This window comes from Phoxinus phoxinus, assembly GCF_949152265.1.
Source record: "Phoxinus phoxinus genome assembly, chromosome: 22".
NCBI classification, from domain to species: domain Eukaryota; kingdom Metazoa; phylum Chordata; class Actinopteri; order Cypriniformes; family Leuciscidae; genus Phoxinus; species Phoxinus phoxinus.
In genome coordinates, this window is record NC_136897.1 from 7,012,664 (window position 1) to 7,035,059 (window position 22,396).

The following is a 22,396-nucleotide window of genomic DNA, read 5'->3' on the forward strand; positions in this document are numbered from 1 at the left end:
GAAGGCACACTGGTTGGTGACAGAACCTCAACCTATCAGGTTGCTGAAGCTCCGCCGCTGGCTAAAAGGGCTACTGGCACGGACAGACGTGCTGGCTGTTTCGATAAGTGAAGCAAAGAAAACGCCAACTTCCCATACCGGGAGTCGAACCCGGGCCGCCTGGGTGAAAACCAGGAATCCTGACCGCTAGACCATATGGGATCTTCCTCCCGCCTGGAACAGGCCCTTTGGCTTTCAGTGTGTGACAGCCCCCTTTAAGATCATGGGAATGATCCGAAGGGATTGTCTACTGAATTCAATTTCATCAGGCTCACCAGAGGGAGCTCTCATTTGCCACGCCCAGGGGGTTCAGTTTCCTCCCATTCCTGCGATGGCATAATAGACACTATAAACTGGTCGTAAAGCAAGGTCCTTTTGACTGTACTCATGCAATACAATTGAAAAGACGCATGGTATTGTATGGTAGCCGTTATCCCACTGACAAAGCAGCCTATTGTTGGACTGTCAATTTTTTTATACAAACAAAAACGATGGCCTAATAAAACGGAATAATAAATACCGGCTATGGGCTGACAGCGAAGCAAAAGAGGCCGAGCCAGCCAGGAGTCGAACCTAGAATCTTCTGATCCGTAGTCAGACGCGTTATCCATTGCGCCACTGGCCCACCGATCAGAGCGTCCTTGAGCTTACACGGGACCTGTTGGTGTTCGACTGGGCAGAGGCCTGTCATGACATCTACTTTTTCTCATGCCATTAACAGGCCTGGAGCCAACGTCAGGAAGGGGTCCGATGTGGGGCCTGCTATAAAAAACCTTCGAGATGGAGGCCTCACATATTGGGGATCTCGGTTGCTTTGTTTTCATGGCAAGTGGCGGTGTCGTTCGGATATTCCAACAGAGCCTGTGACAGTTTCTCAGCGGAAGAACTGGGATCCAGGGTCAGAGACGTCTCCTCTCCCGGAGGAAAATACAAGCCTTGGTGGTCTTGCTGCAAAATCTGGTAGAGGCCCACAGACGGGCTTGAGGGGAAGGTGTCAACAGACCTTCCCTGGTGGTCTAGTGGTTAGGATTCGGCGCTCTCACCGCCGCGGCCCGGGTTCGATTCCCGGTCAGAGAATGAGCTTTTGCCCTCCAAAGGCGGTCGTGATTGCAAAATGGCGGACTTCGAACTCGAGCGACCCTAGGAAATGTTTGCAAGTGAAAAAGAGCTCCTTCGAGCCGGAGTCGAACCAGCGACCTAAGGATTGCCAACTTGCCACCTACAGTCCTCCGCTCTACCAGCTGAGCTATCGAAGGCACACTGGTTGGTGACAGAACCTCAACCTATCAGGTTGCTGAAGCTCCGCCGCTGGCTAAAAGGGCTACTGGCACGGACAGACGTGCTGGCTGTTTCGACAAGTGAAGCAAAGAAAACGCCAACTTCCCATACCGGGAGTCGAACCCGGGCCGCCTGGGTGAAAACCAGGAATCCTGACCGCTAGACCATATGGGATCTTCCTCTCGCCTGGAACAGGCCCTTTGGCTTTTAGTGTGTGACAGCCCCCTTTAAGATCATGGGAATGATCCGAAGGGATTGTCTACTGAATTCAATTTCATCAGGCTCACCGGAGGGAGCTCTCATTTGCCACGCCCAGGGGGTTCAGTTAGGCATAATAGACAGTTCAGGCATAATAGACACTATAAACTGGTCGTAAAGCAAGGTCCTTTTGACTGTACTCATGCAATACAATTGAAAAGACGCATGGTATTGTATGGTAGCCGTTATCCCACTGACAAAGCAGCCTATTGTTGGACTGTCAATTTTTTTATACAAACAAAAACGATGGCCTAATAAAACGGAATAATAAATACCGGCTATGGGCTGACAGCGAAGCAAAAGAGGCAGAGCGAGCCAGCCAGGAGTCGAACCTAGAATCTTCTGATCCGTAGTCAGACGCGTTATCCATTGCGCCACTGGCCCACCGATCAGAGCGTCCTTGAGCTTACACGGGACCTGTTGGTGTTCGACTGGGCAGAGGCCTGTCATGACATCTACTTTTTCTCATGCCATTAACAGGCCTGGAGCCAACGTCAGGAAGGGGTCCGATGTGGGGCCTGCTATAAAAAACCTTCGAGATGGAGGCCTCACATATTGGGGATCTCGGTTGCTTTGTTTTCATGGCAAGTGGCGGTGTCGTTCGGATATTCCAACAGAGCCTGTGACAGTTTCTCAGCGGAAGAACTGGGATCCAGGGTCAGAGACGTCTCCTCTCCCGGAGGAAAATACAAGCCTTAGTGGTCTTGCTGCAAAATCTGGTAGAGGCCCACAGACGGGCTTGAGGGGAAGGTGTCAACAGACCTTCCCTGGTGGTCTTGTGGTTAGGATTCGGCGCTCTCACCGCCGCGGCCCGGGTTCGATTCCCGGTCAGGGAATGAGCTTTTGCCCTCCAAAGGCGGTCGTGATTGCAAAATGGCGGACTACGAACTCGAGCGACCCTAGGAAATGTTTGCGTGTGAAAAAGACCTCCTTCGAGCCGGAGTCGAACCAGCGACCTAAGGATTGCCAACTTGTCACCTACAGTCCTCCGCTCTACCAGCTGAGCTATCGAAGGCACACTGGTTGGTGACAGAACCTCAACCTATCAGGTTGCTGAAGCTCCGACGCTGGCTAAAAGGGCTACTGGCACGGACAGACGTGCTGGCTGTTTCGATAAGTGAAGCAAAGAAAACGCCAACTTCCCATACCGGGAGTCGAACCCGGGCCGCCTGGGTGAAAACCAGGAATCCTGACCGCTAGACCATATGGGATCTTCCTCCCCCCTGGAACAGGCCCTTTGGCTTTTAGTGTGTGACAGCCCCCTTTAAGATCATGGGAATGATCCGAAGGGATTGTCTACTGAATTCAATTTCATCAGGCTCACCGGAGGGAGCTCTCATTTGCCACGCCCAGGGGGTTCAGTTAGGCATAATAGACAGTTCAGGCATAATAGACACTATAAACTGGTCGTAAAGCAAGGTCCTTTTGACTGTACTCATGCAATACAATTGAAAAGACGCATGGTATTGTATGGTAGCCGTTATCCCACTGACAAAGCAGCCTATTGTTGGACTGTCAATTTTTTTATACAAACAAAAACGATGGCCTAATAAAACGGAATAATAAATACCGGCTATGGGCTGACAGCGAAGCAAAAGAGGCAGAGCGAGCCAGCCAGGAGTCGAACCTAGAATCTTCTGATCCGTAGTCAGACGCGTTATCCATTGCGCCACTGGCCCACCGATCAGAGCGTCCTTGAGCTTACACGGGACCTGTTGGTGTTCGACTGGGCAGAGGCCTGTCATGACATCTACTTTTTCTCATGCCATTAACAGGCCTGGAGCCAACGTCAGGAAGGGGTCCGATGTGGGGCCTGCTATAAAAAACCTTCGAGATGGAGGCCTCACATATTGGGGATCTCGGTTGCTTTGTTTTCATGGCAAGTGGCGGTGTCGTTCGGATATTCCAACAGAGCCTGTGACAGTTTCTCAGCGGAAGAACTGGGATCCAGGGTCAGAGACGTCTCCTCTCCCGGAGGAAAATACAAGCCTTAGTGGTCTTGCTGCAAAATCTGGTAGAGGCCCACAGATGGGCTTGAGGGGAAGGGGTCAACAGACCTTCCCTGGTGGTCTAGTGGTTAGGATTCGGCGCTCTCACCGCCGCGGCCCGGGTTCGATTCCCGGTCAGGGAATGAGCTTTTGCCCTCCAAAGGCGGTCGTGATTGCAAAATGGCGGACTTCGAACTCGAGCGACCCTAGGAAATGTTTGCGTGTGAAAAAGACCTCCTTCGAGCCGGAGTCGAACCAGCGACCTAAGGATTGCCAACTTGTCACCTACAGTCCTCCGCTCTACCAGCTGAGCTATCGAAGGCACACTGGTTGGTGACAGAACCTCAACCTATCAGGTTGCTGAAGCTCCGCCGCTGGCTAAAAGGGCTACTGGCACGGACAGACGTGCTGGCTGTTTCGACAAGTGAAGCAAAGAAAACGCCAACTTCCCATACCGGGAGTTGAACCCGGGCCGCCTGGGTGAAAACCAGGAATCCTGACCGCTAGACCATATGGGATCTTCCTCCCCCCTGGAACAGGCCCTTTGGCTTTTAGTGTGTGACAGCCCCCTTTAAGATCATGGGAATGATCCGAAGGGATTGTCTACTGAATTCAATTTCATCAGGCTCACCGGAGGGAGCTCTCATTTGCCACGCCCAGGGGGTTCAGTTTCCTCCCATTCCTGCGATGGCATAATAAGACACTATAAACTGGTCGTAAAGCAAGGTCCTTTTGACTGTACTCATGCAATACAATTGAAAAGACGCATGGTATTGTATGGTAGCCGTTATCCCACTGACAAAGCAGCCTATTGTTGGACTGTCAATTTTTTTATACAAACAAAAACGATGGCCTAATAAAACGGAATAATAAATACCGGCTATGGGCTGACAGCGAAGCAAAAGAGGCAGAGCGAGCCAGCCAGGAGTCGAACCTAGAATCTTCTGATCCGTAGTCAGACGCGTTATCCATTGCGCCACTGGCCCACCGATCAGAGCGTCCTTGAGCTTACACGGGACCTGTTGGTGTTCGACTGGGCAGAGGCCTGTCATGACATCTACTTTTTCTCATGCCATTAACAGGCCTGGAGCCAACGTCAGGAAGGGGTCCGATGTGGGGCCTGCTATAAAAAACCTTCGAGATGGAGGCCTCACATATTGGGGATCTCGGTTGCTTTGTTTTCATGGCAAGTGGCGGTGTCGTTCGGATATTCCAACAGAGCCTGTGACAGTTTCTCAGCGGAAGAACTGGGATCCAGGGTCAGAGACGTCTCCTCTCCCGGAGGAAAATACAAGCCTTAGTGGTCTTGCTGCAAAATCTGGTAGAGGCCCACAGACGGGCTTGAGGGGAAGGTGTCAACAGACCTTCCCTGGTGGTCTAGTGGTTAGGATTCGGCGCTCTCACCGCCGCGGCCCGGGTTCGATTCCCGGTCAGGGAATGAGCTTTTGCCCTCCAAAGGCGGTCGTGATTGCAAAATGGCGGACTACGAACTCGAGCGACCCTAGGAAATGTTTGCGTGTGAAAAAGACCTCCTTCGAGCCGGAGTCGAACCAGCGACCTAAGGATTGCCAACTTGTCACCTATAGTCCTCCGCTCTACCAGCTGAGCTATCGAAGGCACACTGGTTGGTGACAGAACCTCAACCTATCAGGTTGCTGAAGCTCCGACGCTGGCTAAAAGGGCTACTGGCACGGACAGACGTGCTGGCTGTTTCGATAAGTGAAGCAAAGAAAACGCCAACTTCCCATACCGGGAGTCGAACCCGGGCCGCCTGGGTGAAAACCAGGAATCCTGACCGCTAGACCATATGGGATCTTCCTCCCCCCTGGAACAGGCCCTTTGGCTTTTAGTGTGTGACAGCCCCCTTTAAGATCATGGGAATGATCCGAAGGGATTGTCTACTGAATTCAATTTCATCAGGCTCACCGGAGGGAGCTCTCATTTGCCACGCCCAGGGGGTTCAGTTTCCTCCCATTCCTGCGATGGCATAATAGACACTATAAACTGGTCGTAAAGCAAGGTCCTTTTGACTGTACTCATGCAATACAATTGAAAAGACGCATGGTATTGTATGGTAGCCGTTATCCCACTGACAAAGCAGCCTATTGTTGGACTGTCAATTTTTTTATACAAACAAAAACGATGGCCTAATAAAACGGAATAATAAATACCGGCTATGGGCTGACAGCGAAGCAAAAGAGGCCGAGCCAGCCAGGAGTCGAACCTAGAATCTTCTGATCCGTAGTCAGACGCGTTATCCATTGCGCCACTGGCCCACCGATCAGAGCGTCCTTGAGCTTACACGGGACCTGTTGGTGTTCGACTGGGCAGAGGCCTGTCATGACATCTACTTTTTCTCATGCCATTAACAGGCCTGGAGCCAACGTCAGGAAGGGGTCCGATGTGGGGCCTGCTATAAAAAACCTTCGAGATGGAGGCCTCACATATTGGGGATCTCGGTTGCTTTGTTTTCATGGCAAGTGGCGGTGTCGTTCGGATATTCCAACAGAGCCTGTGACAGTTTCTCAGCGGAAGAACTGGGATCCAGGGTCAGAGACGTCTCCTCTCCCGGAGGAAAATACAAGCCTTAGTGGTCTTGCTGCAAAATCTGGTAGAGGCCCACAGACGGGCTTGAGGGGAAGGTGTCAACAGACCTTCCCTGGTGGTCTAGTGGTTAGGATTCGGCGCTCTCACCGCCGCGGCCCGGGTTCGATTCCCGGTCAGGGAATGAGCTTTTGCCCTCCAAAGGCGGTCGTGATTGCAAAATGGCGGACTACGAACTCGAGCGACCCTAGGAAATGTTTGCGTGTGAAAAAGACCTCCTTCGAGCCGGAGTCGAACCAGCGACCTAAGGATTGCCAACTTGTCACCTACAGTCCTCCGCTCTACCAGCTGAGCTATCGAAGGCACACTGGTTGGTGACAGAACCTCAACCTATCAGGTTGCTGAAGCTCCGACGCTGGCTAAAAGGGCTACTGGCACGGACAGACGTGCTGGCTGTTTCGATAAGTGAAGCAAAGAAAACGCCAACTTCCCATACCGGGAGTCGAACCCGGGCCGCCTGGGTGAAAACCAGGAATCCTGACCGCTAGACCATATGGGATCTTCCTCCCCCCTGGAACAGGCCCTTTGGCTTTTAGTGTGTGACAGCCCCCTTTAAGATCATGGGAATGATCCGAAGGGATTGTCTACTGAATTCAATTTCATCAGGCTCACCGGAGGGAGCTCTCATTTGCCACGCCCAGGGGGTTCAGTTAGGCATAATAGACAGTTCAGGCATAATAGACACTATAAACTGGTCGTAAAGCAAGGTCCTTTTGACTGTACTCATGCAATACAATTGAAAAGACGCATGGTATTGTATGGTAGCCGTTATCCCACTGACAAAGCAGCCTATTGTTGGACTGTCAATTTTTTTATACAAACAAAAACGATGGCCTAATAAAACGGAATAATAAATACCGGCTATGGGCTGACAGCGAAGCAAAAGAGGCAGAGCGAGCCAGCCAGGAGTCGAACCTAGAATCTTCTGATCCGTAGTCAGACGCGTTATCCATTGCGCCACTGGCCCACCGATCAGAGCGTCCTTGAGCTTACACGGGACCTGTTGGTGTTCGACTGGGCAGAGGCCTGTCATGACATCTACTTTTTCTCATGCCATTAACAGGCCTGGAGCCAACGTCAGGAAGGGGTCCGATGTGGGGCCTGCTATAAAAAACCTTCGAGATGGAGGCCTCACATATTGGGGATCTCGGTTGCTTTGTTTTCATGGCAAGTGGCGGTGTCGTTCGGATATTCCAACAGAGCCTGTGACAGTTTCTCAGCGGAAGAACTGGGATCCAGGGTCAGAGACGTCTCCTCTCCCGGAGGAAAATACAAGCCTTAGTGGTCTTGCTGCAAAATCTGGTAGAGGCCCACAGACGGGCTTGAGGGGAAGGTGTCAACAGACCTTCGCTGGTGGTCTAGTGGTTAGGATTCGGCACTCTCACCGCCGCGGCCCGGGTTCGATTCCCGGTCAGGGAATGAGCTTTTGCCCTCCAAAGGCGGTCGTGATTGCAAAATGGCGGACTACGAACTCGAGCGACCCTAGGAAATGTTTGCAATTACCCCCACCCTCTTTGAAATGTTGTCATTTTAAGTATTTAGATTAGATAGAAAAGTGTTTACAGGTACAAATATTGTGAGAATACAAATAGGCAGAATGACAGTAATGTGAGGGCAAAGATGAACAACCCTTTTTATTTGCATAGATTTTTGTAGCATAGAAGTCAATAAAAACATTTAAAACAGCAGTGCAATTTTGACACATCTATCTAAAATAATAAATAGCAAACCAAAACAAACATTTACTGCAGTGCAATTTTGACAGGGCAACTAAAATATTGAGTTAACTTTTTGAAAATAATCATAAATAACAGATACAAAATATCTAATATACATAATATATATATATAAAACACAGAATAGAGGAGTATAATAATTGTAATATACTATTAATATCAATAGTAAAATAAATTAATAATAATATAAATACATACATACATACAATATCAATCAATTAGTGCAAATAGTGTGGTGCAGTTTAGCGCTGTCTTCCACAGTGGAATGTTCCAAATTCCAAATTGTCGAAAGTTCCACCTTTCACTTCTCCACTGTCTTTTCACTTTTATTACACCTTTCACTTCTTTTCACTTCTATTACACAGTGGAATGTTCCAAATTCCAAATTGTCGAAAGTTCCACCTTTCACTTCTCCTCGCTTCTTGGTCTCTTTTTGCCATATCCTCGTGTCTGCAGTGCTGCCCTCCAGTCGGTGAATGAATTAGTGGCTGTCTCCTCACAGTACCAATTGCCAAAATACTGGAGATGAGATGGTGGTTTTCTCTCCTTGCTACACTTCTTGCAAATGATTACTTCTGTTTTCCGGACATATTTTCTTGACTTCATGCCCATCTGCTCCCTTTCCTGCTTTTTCTTCCTGTAGTACTCAGTGGTGTATGGTACAAAGGGCTGTGCTGATGCTACTGCTGCTGGCATAGTTTGCCCAGGTGGTGCTACAATGAGCATTATAGGTTGGAAGGAAACAGGAGTAGGAAGGATACCTGGGAGTGGTCTAGATGGCTGCCCAAGTGAGGTTGATGCAAGTGGTGGTGGCAGTATCATTTGAGGTATTGGTGGCCCAGATCTGATTTTGGCCGTCCCAGCTGTGTTTGGAGGCAAGTTGAAAATATGAGGCTGGTCATTATTCCCACGCTGCAGATTCTGTTCTTTCTGTAGTGCTGGTGGAAGCCTATCTGGTGCTGTCATTGGGGCATCTGGTGCATGGAGTCCCTGAGTCAAAATGCCCCTCTCATTATTTCTAGTACGTCTGCTGTACCTAGAAATGACAAATGGTACCATATGTCATTTTGATGAGAAACTGTACACAAACCCATATGAAAATACTGTACTGGTCTTGTATCAAGTATGGAGGCATGCATGTGTTGTGTATGATTAATGAAATAAATTAGTGTTAAATAAAGGTGTAACTATTCACTCGTTTTCTCAATGCATTGATTACAAAACATAAGTTTCTAAACTCACCACTGTGTAAGTGTAGCTGCATTGACCTCAGGTAACTGGAGGGTGGTCTGCTGCATCACTTCCGCATTGCTCAAGATGCACTCTCTGATGTGCTTGTAGGCACGTGCAATCAAGTTAAATCGTGAGATTTTAACTCCTTCTTTACGCACAGGGTTGGGATAGAGAGCGCACAGTTTCACAAAAACTGCCTCGACAATTCTGTTGCAGTCAGGCCACTGTGCAGGACTGTTTGCTCCAACAAAACATCTGAAAATGTGGAGAGAGAATTCAAACAGGTTGATACTGTATGTAGTCATTCTATTCAAAGAACAGCCAGACATGATGGGAAAAGATCTTACCTCCTGGTACTCTCTACCCCTGGTGCCACAATTTTTTTGGTTGCCCTAAACCGGCCTGTCTTCAGGGAAGATTGATGGCGTGGAGAGTACACAGTCTTTTCTTTGTCATAATCTGCTAGTCCTTGCCACAAACTAATAATTTGTGCAGATTCTTCACTTGTCAAGGCAAGACTGTGTTCTCTGAGTTCAACCAATATCTCTGCTAAGTTCTGGACTGCACCAAAACCTTTGATGTTGTCAGGTCCAACCGAATCCTACAAAAAAAGTAAAAAGTGGCAGTTGAAAATCCAGTTTTGTCATCACAGGAACAATAAATAATTACAATTTTAAAATAACTTTTTTATTTTTACTGTATTTTTGAGAAATTAAATGCAGGCTTCTTTCAAAAACATAAATATTTTGACCACTAGCGCATATATATATACACAAAGACACTTTATATACATGGAATTTATAAATTAATGAATTGAATGAATGCATAAATAAACAAAGACAATAGGTAATAAGAATATAATATAATAATTAGAATAAGGCCTTTTCATTACCATTAAAGTGAAATAACTGAACATAAACAGTCTGATAAAATGCTAATTTTAGACAAAACACGTCAGACGGACTTGGGAGGCTTTTGCATCTGAAGTCTTCAATTATACCTTTGTTTAAACAACAAGTACATAAAATGTATGAAAAGTCTGGATTCTTACATCAGGAAAAGCAGATGGCATTGCACAGGAAGACACCTCACTGGACAGGTTTCTGTGTGTCCATTGTAGAGCCGGTGTAGACTGTGTGACAGGTGGAGTTGGCAAGGGACCAAAAGAAGGTGATGTGACTGCATGCATACGGTGTAGCGGGCAACATGTGTGGATCCTCTGAGGTTGTTGTGGATGGTGTAGAGGGCAATGTGTGTGGATCCTCTGAGGTTGTTGTGGATGGTGTAAAGGGCAACGTGTATGGATGCTCTGAGGTTGGTCTGGATGGTGTAGAGGGCAACGTGTGTGGATGCTCTGATGGGACTGCACATGCTGTAGAGGGTAACACACATGGAGGCTGCTCTACATCCAAGGCAGAGAGGGTCAAATCATCAAAGTCCACAGGTTCCACATAGCCCTCATCTTCTACAATAGACACATCAGCAGTCTCCAATTCCTGAATTGCAGACTTGTAGACCTTGGGAACCTCGCCAGTCTGCTGGTATAGATACTCTACTCCAAGAAGTTCACCTAAAACACAACAAGAGGAGAAAAAAGTTCCTACACATTCCAAAATTCCATAATTTCCCAAACTGTGTAGGAACCCTGTACAGTTGACAATTATTTTTTTGATTAAGGGCCCTATTTTAACAATCTAAGCACATGGTCTGAAACACACGGCGCAAGTGCACTTAGGGTGTGTCCGAATCCACTTTTGCTAGTCGGCAAGTCAACGAAGGTAAAAATGGTCCCAGCGCATGGTCTAAAAGGATCGTCCCTATTCTCTTAATGAGTAATGGGTGTGTTTTGGGTGTGACGTGCAATAAACCAATCAGAGTCTTATCTCTATTTACATGGCGCAGTTTGCAAGCGGAAAGACTGAACGCTTCTCCAGAGAGCAAACGGATCTGCTATTTAAACAACGTGGCACAGGACGAGAAAATGATAACTGCGTAGAGCTGAAACTAGCAAAAAACACTTAACAGACAACTGTAATGAACGTACCAGTATATTGAAGTGGAGTAACATATGACACTATCTTCAGTCCAAGAACATCTTCTCCCAGCACATTAGCAGCATGACGAAGGAGGCCACTGTATGAATGGTGCTTCTGCACGCCCTGAGAGGTTGCAGCATCTGCTCTGTCCTCATTCCACCGGGCTAATCCATCCAACAGGTAGGCTTGGAAAAATGTATCACTGGCCAACGTCCCTAAAGGAAAGAAAGACACAAAGACAAATTTAAAGAAAAGAAGACTTTAATATTACGTTACTTACAACCATAATACATTTAACTTTAAAAGACTTATAGGACAGTTACTTTACCTGGAATGAACCTGTTTAGATGCAGGTGAAAAGATTCCAATGAAGTCGAACCTCTGGCACACCTAAATGTTGGCAGAGTGTGCCCTCCCTTTTTCAGGGTTCCTGTCTGCACATAGAGCTGCACACCAAGGGGATCTTGAATGCAGGCCACGTGCTTCCTCTGAGACTTCAATATCTCAGCCATTCGAGCTGAATTGATGAGAGGCACGCCCAAAGTGTCACGTCCCCTCTCCCCTTCAAAGGACTGGATCAGCTGGGTGATGAGATCCACAGTCTCCCTTGTGCCACGTGTGGTTCTCTTGCAGTGAAGGGCCAGTTCACTCTTGCTGAGGCGACGCAAAACATCAGCATCTGAAGGTTGCATTAACTGTGCTTCCAACTCTGCACGCTTTGCTGCGACAAGCCTGTCTATGTCCTCCTGGTCCCAGGAAAAAATACAGCGGCTGAGGTGAGCCATGAAAGATGAATACAGCTGATGTGAATCTGTTGTGCACCCCACAGAAATCCGTCTCATGAAATGCCATATGTCGAGTCTGATTTCCATGTCCTTCCATTCCGCAAACATCTTTTTGAGGTGAGTAGCCCCACAGCAGTCTCGGTCGACATACAGGAGTACAGGCGGAGGCGCTGCAGCATCCCTGTACCTTTTGATGATGCCAGCAACCATCTGCGCCAATCCAAAGCCTTCACTTGCTGTAAGAACAGACATGATGACCTGACCATGTTCGTTTCCGACATTTGTGACCCAGGTGGCTGTTCCAGCACTGTGACCAGCAAGCTTGCGTGCAACCTTCTTGGTGGAATCCATTTTCAGCACTCGTCCAAACAGTGATGTTATACTGGCTTTTACCTCATCCAGTCTTTGAAGGACATCCTGAGCATACACCTGCATCAGCCACCGGTGCTTGGGTACAGGGAGCATAGCAGGTGGGTGTTCGAAAGACACAGGCATAACAAGACCTGCAGTGATCCCTTTGTGGAAACTCTGCCAATCTGTCAGAAACTGGACAACCTTCTGCAGCCAGATCTCAGAGTGCTGCTCCTCAAGCTTCTTCTGCACTTGACTGCTGCTGTTTCCCAGACCTCTCTGACGCAGAAGGCGGACCACTGCCATGTCGCATGCCAACTTTGAGGTAAGAATGCAGGGAAAGTGAAGCCTATGACTGATATCAAGCTGTGATATGATGTCAAAGCTCCAGCTGATCACATTCCTCTTGCATTTCCTACAAGCCAGGTACTCGGACGCCATAAAGTAGGACGTTTTAACATCGACTACCTGTCGGATTTTCTGGTGCAGTCCTGCTGAAGTGAGCTCCTCCTTAACACAGTCTGAATGTGGACATGTTAGTCGAACTCTCCAAAGCTTTCTTGGCATCCAAAGAAAGAAGGGGTGGCCAAAGTAGCGCTCTGTCCCTGGTACTCCAGTAACTGCAAAGTGCTGTTGTGGAGGGTACCACCACATCCTGTCCACTCTGGCGAAGTCCATTTCAGGTTGGTTGTGGGATGAAAACTTAAACAAAGCCTTTGATATCCACAGCTGATCAGCAGGTGGCAATGTGTGAGTCCAGCCCACTGGGAGGCACATTTGTTTACCTTTGCAAAATGAACAGAAAAAAAACCCCGATAAACTTTTAATACGTGACCTTAAAAAATAAAATAAAAAATACCTTTCAGATGTTCAGGGACTTACTGGACACTTGCGATTCCAACAAGTCTGCATGTTCAACCAGCTCATGGTCATCCTGCTCAGATAATGCAAATGAGGCAACACTTGTAGATTCTACAGGCACTGGCACAGTTGGTTGAGATCTCTTTGTAGATCTTCCAATTAAAGCTGAAGAATACAAATACAACAAATTACACATACTACACAACTTTGCTGCACTTTACTCTGTACTAGTAATCACTGTCATTTGAAATATTAATACATTTATAGTAATAGGAACAGTTATTTTGAATTTTAAACCAAATAAATGCAAGCTTGCAGAATATAAGTGACTTCTTTGGTATAACATTAAAATCATTCATAAAACTATGCAAATTTTAATGCACTATACTAGTAATAAACACTGTATGCACTGACAGATTAAGGGAAAAAAAATCATATTTCTAAAGACTGCTTACCTGGTTGGGCTACAGGTGATGTTAACATTTTTTTGACGGCTTTGTCAAGGCTTTGTGGATTGCGTGATTTGCCAATCAGAAGGGAGCGGACAGATGAGACTGAAGGTATGGACTGTGGGGCACTGGAAGACTTCTGCCGGGAGCCTGTGGATAAGGACTGTGGGGCACTGGAAGACTTCTGCCGGGAGCCTGTGGAATCCATGTTTGCTGCCTTAATACGGATGGCCTCACGACCCTCTGGGAAAAAGCTGGGGAAGAATAGTCCGTATAAGAAGGGGAAGAAGGGGGGAGAAAAGGGGGAAAAAAAGTGAGAAATTCAGTAAGTCATAGGTTCGAATCCACCCCATCACATAAAATATTTTATTTTATTGATTGTTTCATTTCTAAGTTGGATTGTGTGTATTTGATTTTTATCGATTGTTTCATTGCTAAGTTACATTTTTCTTATTGGAGTAAACCATTTGAATTAATTATAAAATTTCATCCATAATACTTAAGATAGTATTTTTTGTCCAAATGCATTTATTAAGGTAATCATTTCCTATGGCAGTAGGGGCAAAACATATTAAATAGCATATTACAATATAGTGTCAATGCAGTTATAAGGGGGTTCCCTTATAACTGCATTCACACTATATTGTAATATGCTATTTAATTCAGAGTGAAATGGAACAGTTACTTGACAGTGAATGCAAGTACATTGAATTTCATTACATGCAATAAAACAAATACAACACACCAGTCTTCATAGAGAAACAGATTTATTAACTATATACATATTAGAAAAATGTGGAAAAGTACTGAGTTCACTATATGGAACAACAAAAGAACACAAACATAAAAATAAGTTTAAAATATAAGAATTTATGTACATAGACTATATAAAATATAAGTATATAAAATATATGTATGTGCACTGTACTTAAATATATATATAATAGTTTAATGTTGTTTAATATTTATTATATATTTCCATATGTGTTATAGTGTAAGTATACATCCTTATACATACTCACATATACACACTTTTGTATTTTACTTAATATTGTTTTCATAATAATAATAATGATAATGCAAGATTTTTAAAAAAGTGCACAGTATAATCCTTTAAAATTAAATATGGCTGGGAGATAAAAAACAGAGCAGAGCCAACCAAGAGAGCAAAATGAATGAATCACTCACACACACACACACACACACACACACACACACACACACACACACACACAAGAGTTATTTTCTCACATTCTGTAACCACTGCTCCTTCGTAATTGTTTCTTTATTTGGGCAAAATATTTTGCCTTTGTACTGGCTATGGCCAGTTTCTTGTGTACGAAATTGGCCACACTTTCTGCAAGTATTTGCTTTTACAGTACGATTGTACGACCGTTTGGTTGGGGTGGCTGTGTCATTTGCAGGTGGGTCAGAGGAAATTGCTCCAGGGTTAATGGTGGGAAATGGGGCTGGGCAGGGCAACAGTAACATCTGAGACACAACAGGGGCAGTGGGTGCGTCAGGAACCAATGGGTGCGGTGCTGTCGGCCTGGGATAAATTGTCCTTAGCTGGCTGAACGTGGCTGAACGCTGAGGGTGTAAGGCTGATGACTCAAAAGATGATGCTGTGGCAGATGTACAGGCAGCTGAGGGCTGGATCTTTCTAAACTTTGTCTTTGCCTGTCCAGCTGTGTCTGGTGGCATCTGGTAGTTATGCAACTGGTGGCTATATTGTGGAGGCACAACAGGCTGTACTCGTGCTGGAGGCAGAGCATCCAATGCCACTGGACGTGCCTCAGGAAGCTCCAGCCCTTGCAAGAGCACTGAGACCTCCTGACCCTTTAAACGTTCATTGTGCCATGTTGTAAGGGTCCTCTGGTTTACCTCAACTAGCTGAAGGGTTGTTTCGCTCATCACCGTTCCATTGCTCAGGATTAGCTGCCGAATTCTTCTGTAATCGCGAAGAATGAGATCCCATCCAGACAGAGATTGTGTCCTCTGTTTTTTGGGGCTTCGGTGGATGCTACACAACCTTATAAAAATCATTTCAACAAGGCGACAACAATTAGGCCACTGTGCTGGAGAGCCGCTAGAACCCAAAACACATCTCTTTGTGCTGTCGACACCAGGAGTGAAGACAGCTTTCTTTTTAGGGGACCTAAAACGTCCTGTAAGTAGCCTGTCTTGATGACGAGCAGCATACATCACCCTGTCTTTGTCAAATTGGTCCAGGTTCTGCCACAAACCCACAATGGTCGCAACTTGTTGGTTGGTAAGTGTGAGGCTCGCCTGTGTGCGCAGCTCCACCAGACACTCCGCCAACTCATCCACTCGGTCCATTCCAGGAATGCAGTGCTCGTCAACAGCCTGGAAAAATATAACGGTTGGTTAGATAATTACATGCTGTTAATTGAGTTAGTGGATTTGCTGCTTAAGGGCGAATGACTAAATGAGAAACAATTGGTCTAGAAAAGGACATTTTACCATTGCCGAGGGCACTGGTGCAGCTGATGGATTCTGGACACAAGGCACTGGTGGAGCCTGGAAACAGGGCACTGGTGCAGCAGGTGGAACCTGGGTGCCGGGCAGAGGTGCAGCTGGCAGAACCTGAATGTTGGGCAGTAGTGCAGCGGAAGGAGTCTGGACACTGGGCACTGGTGGAGCCTGGAAACAGGGCACTGGTGCAGTGGAAGGAGTCTGGACACTGGGCACTGGTGGAGCCTGGAAACAGCGCACTGGTGCAGCGGAAGGAGTCTGGACACTGGGCACTGGTGGAGCCTGGAAACAGCGCACTGGTGCAGCGGAAGGAGTCTGGACACTGGGCACTGGTGGAGCCTGGAAACAGGGCACTGGTGCAGTGGAAGGAGTCTGGACACTGGGCACTGGTGGAGCCTGGAAACAGCGCACTGGTGCAGCGGAAGGAGTCTGGACACTGGGCACTGGTGGAGCCTGGACACAGGTCAGTGGTGCAGCGGGTGGGACTGGTGGACCTATCAGGAATGGGTCATCTAATGCCACAAGATTTGTCACTGTGGCTTCCTCTCCCAACAAATCAATGAAACCCTCATCCTCTTCCACTTGCTCCTCCACATCTATCTCCTCCAGCAACTGAGAGGTCCTATCGGAGGTAGGGCACATGTCCTCCAGTGGCTGACTATTCTGCCTCAACAAATATTGCACTCCAATGAGCTCCCCTGAGGAAATATTTGGAACAGGAAACATTTTTAAAGGAAATTAATCAGAAAGGTTTATTAAAATGCAGTAAATATTTTTGTTGTCAGCTTGTAATTCAGTAATTGTAATTCAGAGGGCATCATAAAAGACAGGGTTACTCTATATTCTAGTATGAATTGAATTTTCTGCCCTGATATCTAGGAAAAAGAATCCAGTGTACAACATTTCTGGTAGTATTATTTTTCTCTGATCTGTCAAAAATTACATTATTTTTGTCCAGAAGCACTTGTAATTTTACCAAAATCATTGTGAACTGCTTTTATCAAAATATATTTACCTGTGTATACTGCAGGTGGGGTGAAGCTAGGGACCAATTTCCTGCCATACAACTTATTGTAGTTCTCATTGATAGAGTAAACCAGCTCCCCTGTGTAAGTACGCAGGGTTGAACTTCCACCTGCAACAGCAGCTGCAGCCCGATCCTGATTCCAGCGTAACAAACCTTCCAGGAGGTAAATCTGGAAGTTCAGGCTGTTTGCGCTGTTCCCTAGAAAAATAAATAGAAAGCCAAACATTGTTTTGAGAAACTGCAAAAGAGAAAATATTATCTGTTAACTGCAAATATCTAAATTAACAGGAATTAGTGGCAAGATGTGGTATATTCTGTCATGACAAACCTGGAATAAATCTGTTTAGGTGGCAGTGAATTGATTCCAGGGATGTGGAGCCTCTGGCACACCTATACGTTTTTAGAACCATCCCGCCCTTGTTTATGGTTCCAGTTTCCGTGTAGAGCTGCACATCTGGAGGGTCCTGGATACAGGTGACGTGCCGTCTCTGGACATGCCAGATGTGCTGCATCCTCACACTGTCAAGGAGAGGAACACCAAGGGCGTCATTCCCCTTGCCACCCATGAGCTCTCTGATGAGCATATCAAGGAGATGGATAGTGGTTTCCTCTCCTCGTGTTCTCCTCCTGCAGTGTTGGGCCAGCTCATCTTTGCTTATATGACGGTCAAGCTCTGCCGTCGTCATTGCAGGCCAGCCCTGTTGGGCGAGTTGGTCCCTCTTGGCCCTTTTCAGCAGAGTGAGATCCCCTGCGTCCCACTCAAAAATACAGGACGACAACCTAGACATAAAAGTAGGGTACAACTGGTGGGCATCAGTGGTGCACCCTACTGCCAGACGTCGCATAAAATGCCAAATGTCTAGGCGGACGATAACATCGGGCCAGCCGCTGAACCGCCTCTTCAGTTTAGTCTCTCCCACTTCCTTGCAACAGTCACAGTCAACATACAGGATTTTGGGAGGATCAACACCAGCTCTCTGGTACCTCTCCATTAGCCCTGCAGCCATGAGGTCTAACCCAGCCCCTTCATTCGCAGTCAGGACACTCATCAGCACCTGACCTACCTCATTGCCTACTGAAGTAAGCCACTGTGCTGTGCCTTTCGCAGGCCCACTCAACTTCTTGGTGATCTAAAAGAAACAATAAACATTGCAAATAATACAACATACATCCAAATCAGTAACATTGAAAAATAAAGCTATTTTGGTCAAACAATTCGTTATAAAAAGCAGTACAGTAATTAAAGCAGCTCCTCTAACCTTCTTAGTTGAATCCATTTTCAAAATTGATCCATACGTGGATGTGATGCTGGCCTTGATGTGATCGAGCCTGTTGAGGATGTCCTGACTGTATACAGTGAGGAGCCATTTGTAGCTGGGTACTAGAGCAAGTGGTGGTGGTTCCTGGAAGTGCAGTGGATGCAGGCCAGGCTTATCCAAAAAGGCCACACACTCTGATGTGTACCGAGCCACACGTTTTAGCCACTCCTCACTGTGGTTCTCCCTCAGCTGGCCGATGATCCTCACTGGGCCATTCCCCATACCCCTCTCACGCAACAAGCGAAGAACTCGAATGTCACAGGCATACCTTGGAAAAAAGTATTTATTCAATTATCTTATTATCAGGTATCTAATTATTGTAAGAAGTATTTATCAAAAAAGGTAGCATATGAGTGAACATGACTGCAAAATATTTACTTGCGTGTGAGGATGATCCTGAATTCAGATCGATGGGCCAGGTCCAACTGCTGCAGGACAGCATGACTCCAGGACAGGTAGCTAGTTCTACACCTGGTACAGATCAGGGTCTCTGTCACCAGGTTGTAGTATCTGTCAATATCTAACACCTGTCGTACTCTCCTGTGCAGACCACCACCACACAGCTGATGCCTGGCACAGGCAGGGTTAGTACACTGGAGCCGCACCTTCCATAGCCTATATGGCATCCAGAGCAAGAGCCGCTGAGAAAAAAATCTATCAGGTGCTGGAGCTTGGTGGTACAACAGGGCTGGTGGTGGGGGGTGATACCACAACTGCAGGTTTTCACGCAGCTCCAGCTTACCCTTTGCACCAACCCTAAAAAGTGCTTCCGACACCCACTTCTGGTCCTGCTGTGGCATTGTCTGTGGCCACAGTAGTGGGAGATCCGCAGGGTCTTCTGGCTGAGATGAGACCTGCTGATATTATCAAAAACACTGGTTTAAATAAAAGCTAAGAGAGCATTAAATGACAAAGGCATGTTTATATTTTGAATGACATCTTACTGGGCTCCTCACAACAGCAAACTCAGAATTAATCGATGGTGTTGCTGTTTCTTTGGTGCGTTGTGATCTCTGAGCTGGAGGAAGGAAGAAGGATGAGGAGGACTTGATGATAGGTCGATGAGGTTTGGGGGATGGAGGAGGAGGAGGAAGAGGATCAGAGGGTGGGCATGAAGCTGCGGCTGAACTGGAGTGCTCTAATGTCTGTGGAGTGAAACGTTATGATTAATCTATTAAGGGGATTGCATTTTTTATTAAATAAAATGATGTAGTGATAAAGTGATGATGTCATGATAAAGTGATGATGTCTTTCATATTAACCTGAGAGGTTTTCCTCTGGATGTTCAAATTGGGTTTTGCTGCTGCCACATGTGAGCCTCCAAACCTTGACTTTTCAAACTGAAAAGGTTTGTCATAGTCAGTGATAACAAAACCTGTAACACTATAGGAAAATGTTGAGATGTTTCAATGTCTGCAGTGATACCTGCAATCGAAAGGTCTGCTTACCATTGACAATGTCAGTTTGGCTTTCTTTGCAGGACATGACACATCACTGATGGAGGGTGTGCTTTGGGCAGGGGTGCTTTGTGATGCATCCACTGTGACTGGTGGATGAACCTGTGATACATGCATTAAGATATACCAGACACATAATATTATACAGTCCTCCTAATGCCTAATTTTAGATATAAAGACACATTGATATTGCAAACACATCGATCTAGTTATGCAACTTGAACTAGGCTAATTTAAGTTACCTTGTGAAATCCACAAATACACTTCTGAGCTTCCTTCAGAAGGGTGGTCTGCCCCCTCATTTGCAGAGGGCACTTTTCTATCTGTGAACATAAAGTGTAGCTATGACACTCTAGTCCATGTTATCTCAAAACAGCCATAAGTCATCTTAATTATTCAATATCTTATATCAATATTACATTGTATTTACATTGTAAATAATTACTTATCCATACACATAAATAAAAATATTACAATGTATTATCATACAAGTTTATTAATTCACCCATGAATCTAGCTGCATAATTTACCTTCTGATACAACTCATGCCATCTTTTTTGTCGGGGAGCAGGTCTATTCCCCTCCCTAGATGGCCAAACTCCTGTTCGGGCAAAACTCTCCAGACGCGCAAGCCAGTCAGCATCGCTCATGCCTTTGTGTGACTTAGTTGAAGCCATGTCGTTGCCTGAAACAAAACAGAACATGTTCATGTTAGCTAGTTTTGTGTTCCTGGTCCAAAATGACCGCCACATTATAGCAGTTTATAAATCCAAAATAATAGGCTACATACTGTATATCATCACCTAATGTTGTGATAGATCTTTTTATCTTTTAAGTTTTTGTAAACATTTTTTTTACATGACCTCATTGACCTGGGCTCATACAACTTGTTTTGGAGTAAAAAGCATAATGTATGGATTATTTTTGACTATAACAAATACTCAGATTAAACATTGCATTATTTCAACTGTGTCTATCTGATAAATGGGCATTTTTGACCACAGGTTAAACAAAACACCCAAAAGTTGAACATTATCCAAATTTATTTTGTGTGTTCAGATACCTTGTGTGGACAAAGTCTTCATGACAATCATATTAAATTAACTACATTCTCCAGAAAGAAAACCTTGACAGGAATACAATAGGATGGTTAACATTTACATTGTATGCCAATTTTACAGTAGACAGGTAAAGTTACAATGAGATTTATTGTACATTGATTTATCCTATGTTATCTTACTATAACGTATCTTGTGTAATTGCAAGTAATCCTGTCAGAAAATATAAGTTAACGTTACTGACAAAAAATAAGTTAGGTAACTAAGTTAGGTTATTACCTTTATATAAAAAAAGGTTTGTTTGCTGACTTAAGACAACACTGGATAAAACTATTTAACGTACATTAAAATAGAGGTGCTGCAATTAACGTTACACAATGACAGTAAGTTAACGTTAACTTAGGCTACCTGATCTAACTTATACAGCTAACTGAATTCCGAATTTTACGGAGCCAATCTTGCTATTCCTAAAACACAAAAAAAGGTAAGCCATTTCATTAACAATAAATATAATATAACATACCTGAGCGGAATATAAATAACAGCGGAGATTGTGCTCAAAGATGGACAGAAATGGACTATGTGCGGTGATTGGTCTATGAAAAATGGACCTTGCCATTTCATTGGACGGGCAAAAATGGAGATCGTAACGTAATTGGTTTTTAAAGATGGAACTCGTCATTTTATTGGATAGATTTTACAGACTTGTGGTTGTCAGGTACCGCCATCGAAGGCACACTGGTTGGTAACAGAACCTCAACCTATCAGGTTGCTGAAGCTCTGCCGCTGGCTAAAAGGGCTACTGGCACGGACAGACGTGCTGGCTGTTTCGATAAGTGAAGCAAAGAAAACGCCAACTTCCCATACCGGGAGTCGAACCCGGGCCGCCTGGGTGAAAACCAGGAATCCTGACCGCTAGACCATATGGGATCTTCCTCCCGCCTGGAACAGGCCCTTTGGCTTTTAGTGTGTGACAGCCCCCTTTAAGATCATGGGAATGATCCGAAGGGATTGTCTACTGAATTCAATTTCATCAGGCTCACCGGAGGGAGCTCTCATTTGCCACGCCCAGGGGGTTCAGTTTCCTCCCATTCCTGCGATGGCATAATAGACACTATAAACTGGTCGTAAAGCAAGGTCCTTGTGACTGTACTCATGCAATACAATTGAAAAGACGCATGGTATTGTATGGTAGCCGTTATCCCACTGACAAAGCAGCCTATTGTTGGACTGTCAATTTTTTTATACAAACAAAAACGATGGGCTAATAAAACGGAATAATAAATACCGGCTATGGGCTGACAGCGAAGCAAAAGAGGCAGAGCGAGCCAGCCAGGAGTCGAACCTAGAATCTTCTGATCCGTAGTCAGACGCGTTATCCATTGCGCCACTGGCCCATCGATCAGAGCGTTCTTGAGCTT

The 22,396-nt window shown here is 45.7% G+C and overlaps 1 protein-coding gene across 1 annotated transcript; it reads right to left on the bottom strand.

Moving 5' to 3' along the window:
* Positions 1-10,464: 10,464 nt before the first annotated feature.
* On the bottom strand, positions 10,465-12,442 carry LOC306990954 (uncharacterized protein). Its single transcript, XM_079598316.1, has 2 exons — positions 11,181-12,442; positions 10,465-10,706 (listed from the first exon to the last, which is right to left on the bottom strand). Exon 1 carries the CDS (start codon positions 12,420-12,422, stop codon positions 11,481-11,483), a length of 942 nt encoding a protein of 313 aa, XP_079454442.1. The 5' UTR covers positions 12,423-12,442; the 3' UTR covers positions 10,465-10,706; positions 11,181-11,480.
* Between the last annotated feature and the right edge of the window lie 9,954 nt (positions 12,443-22,396).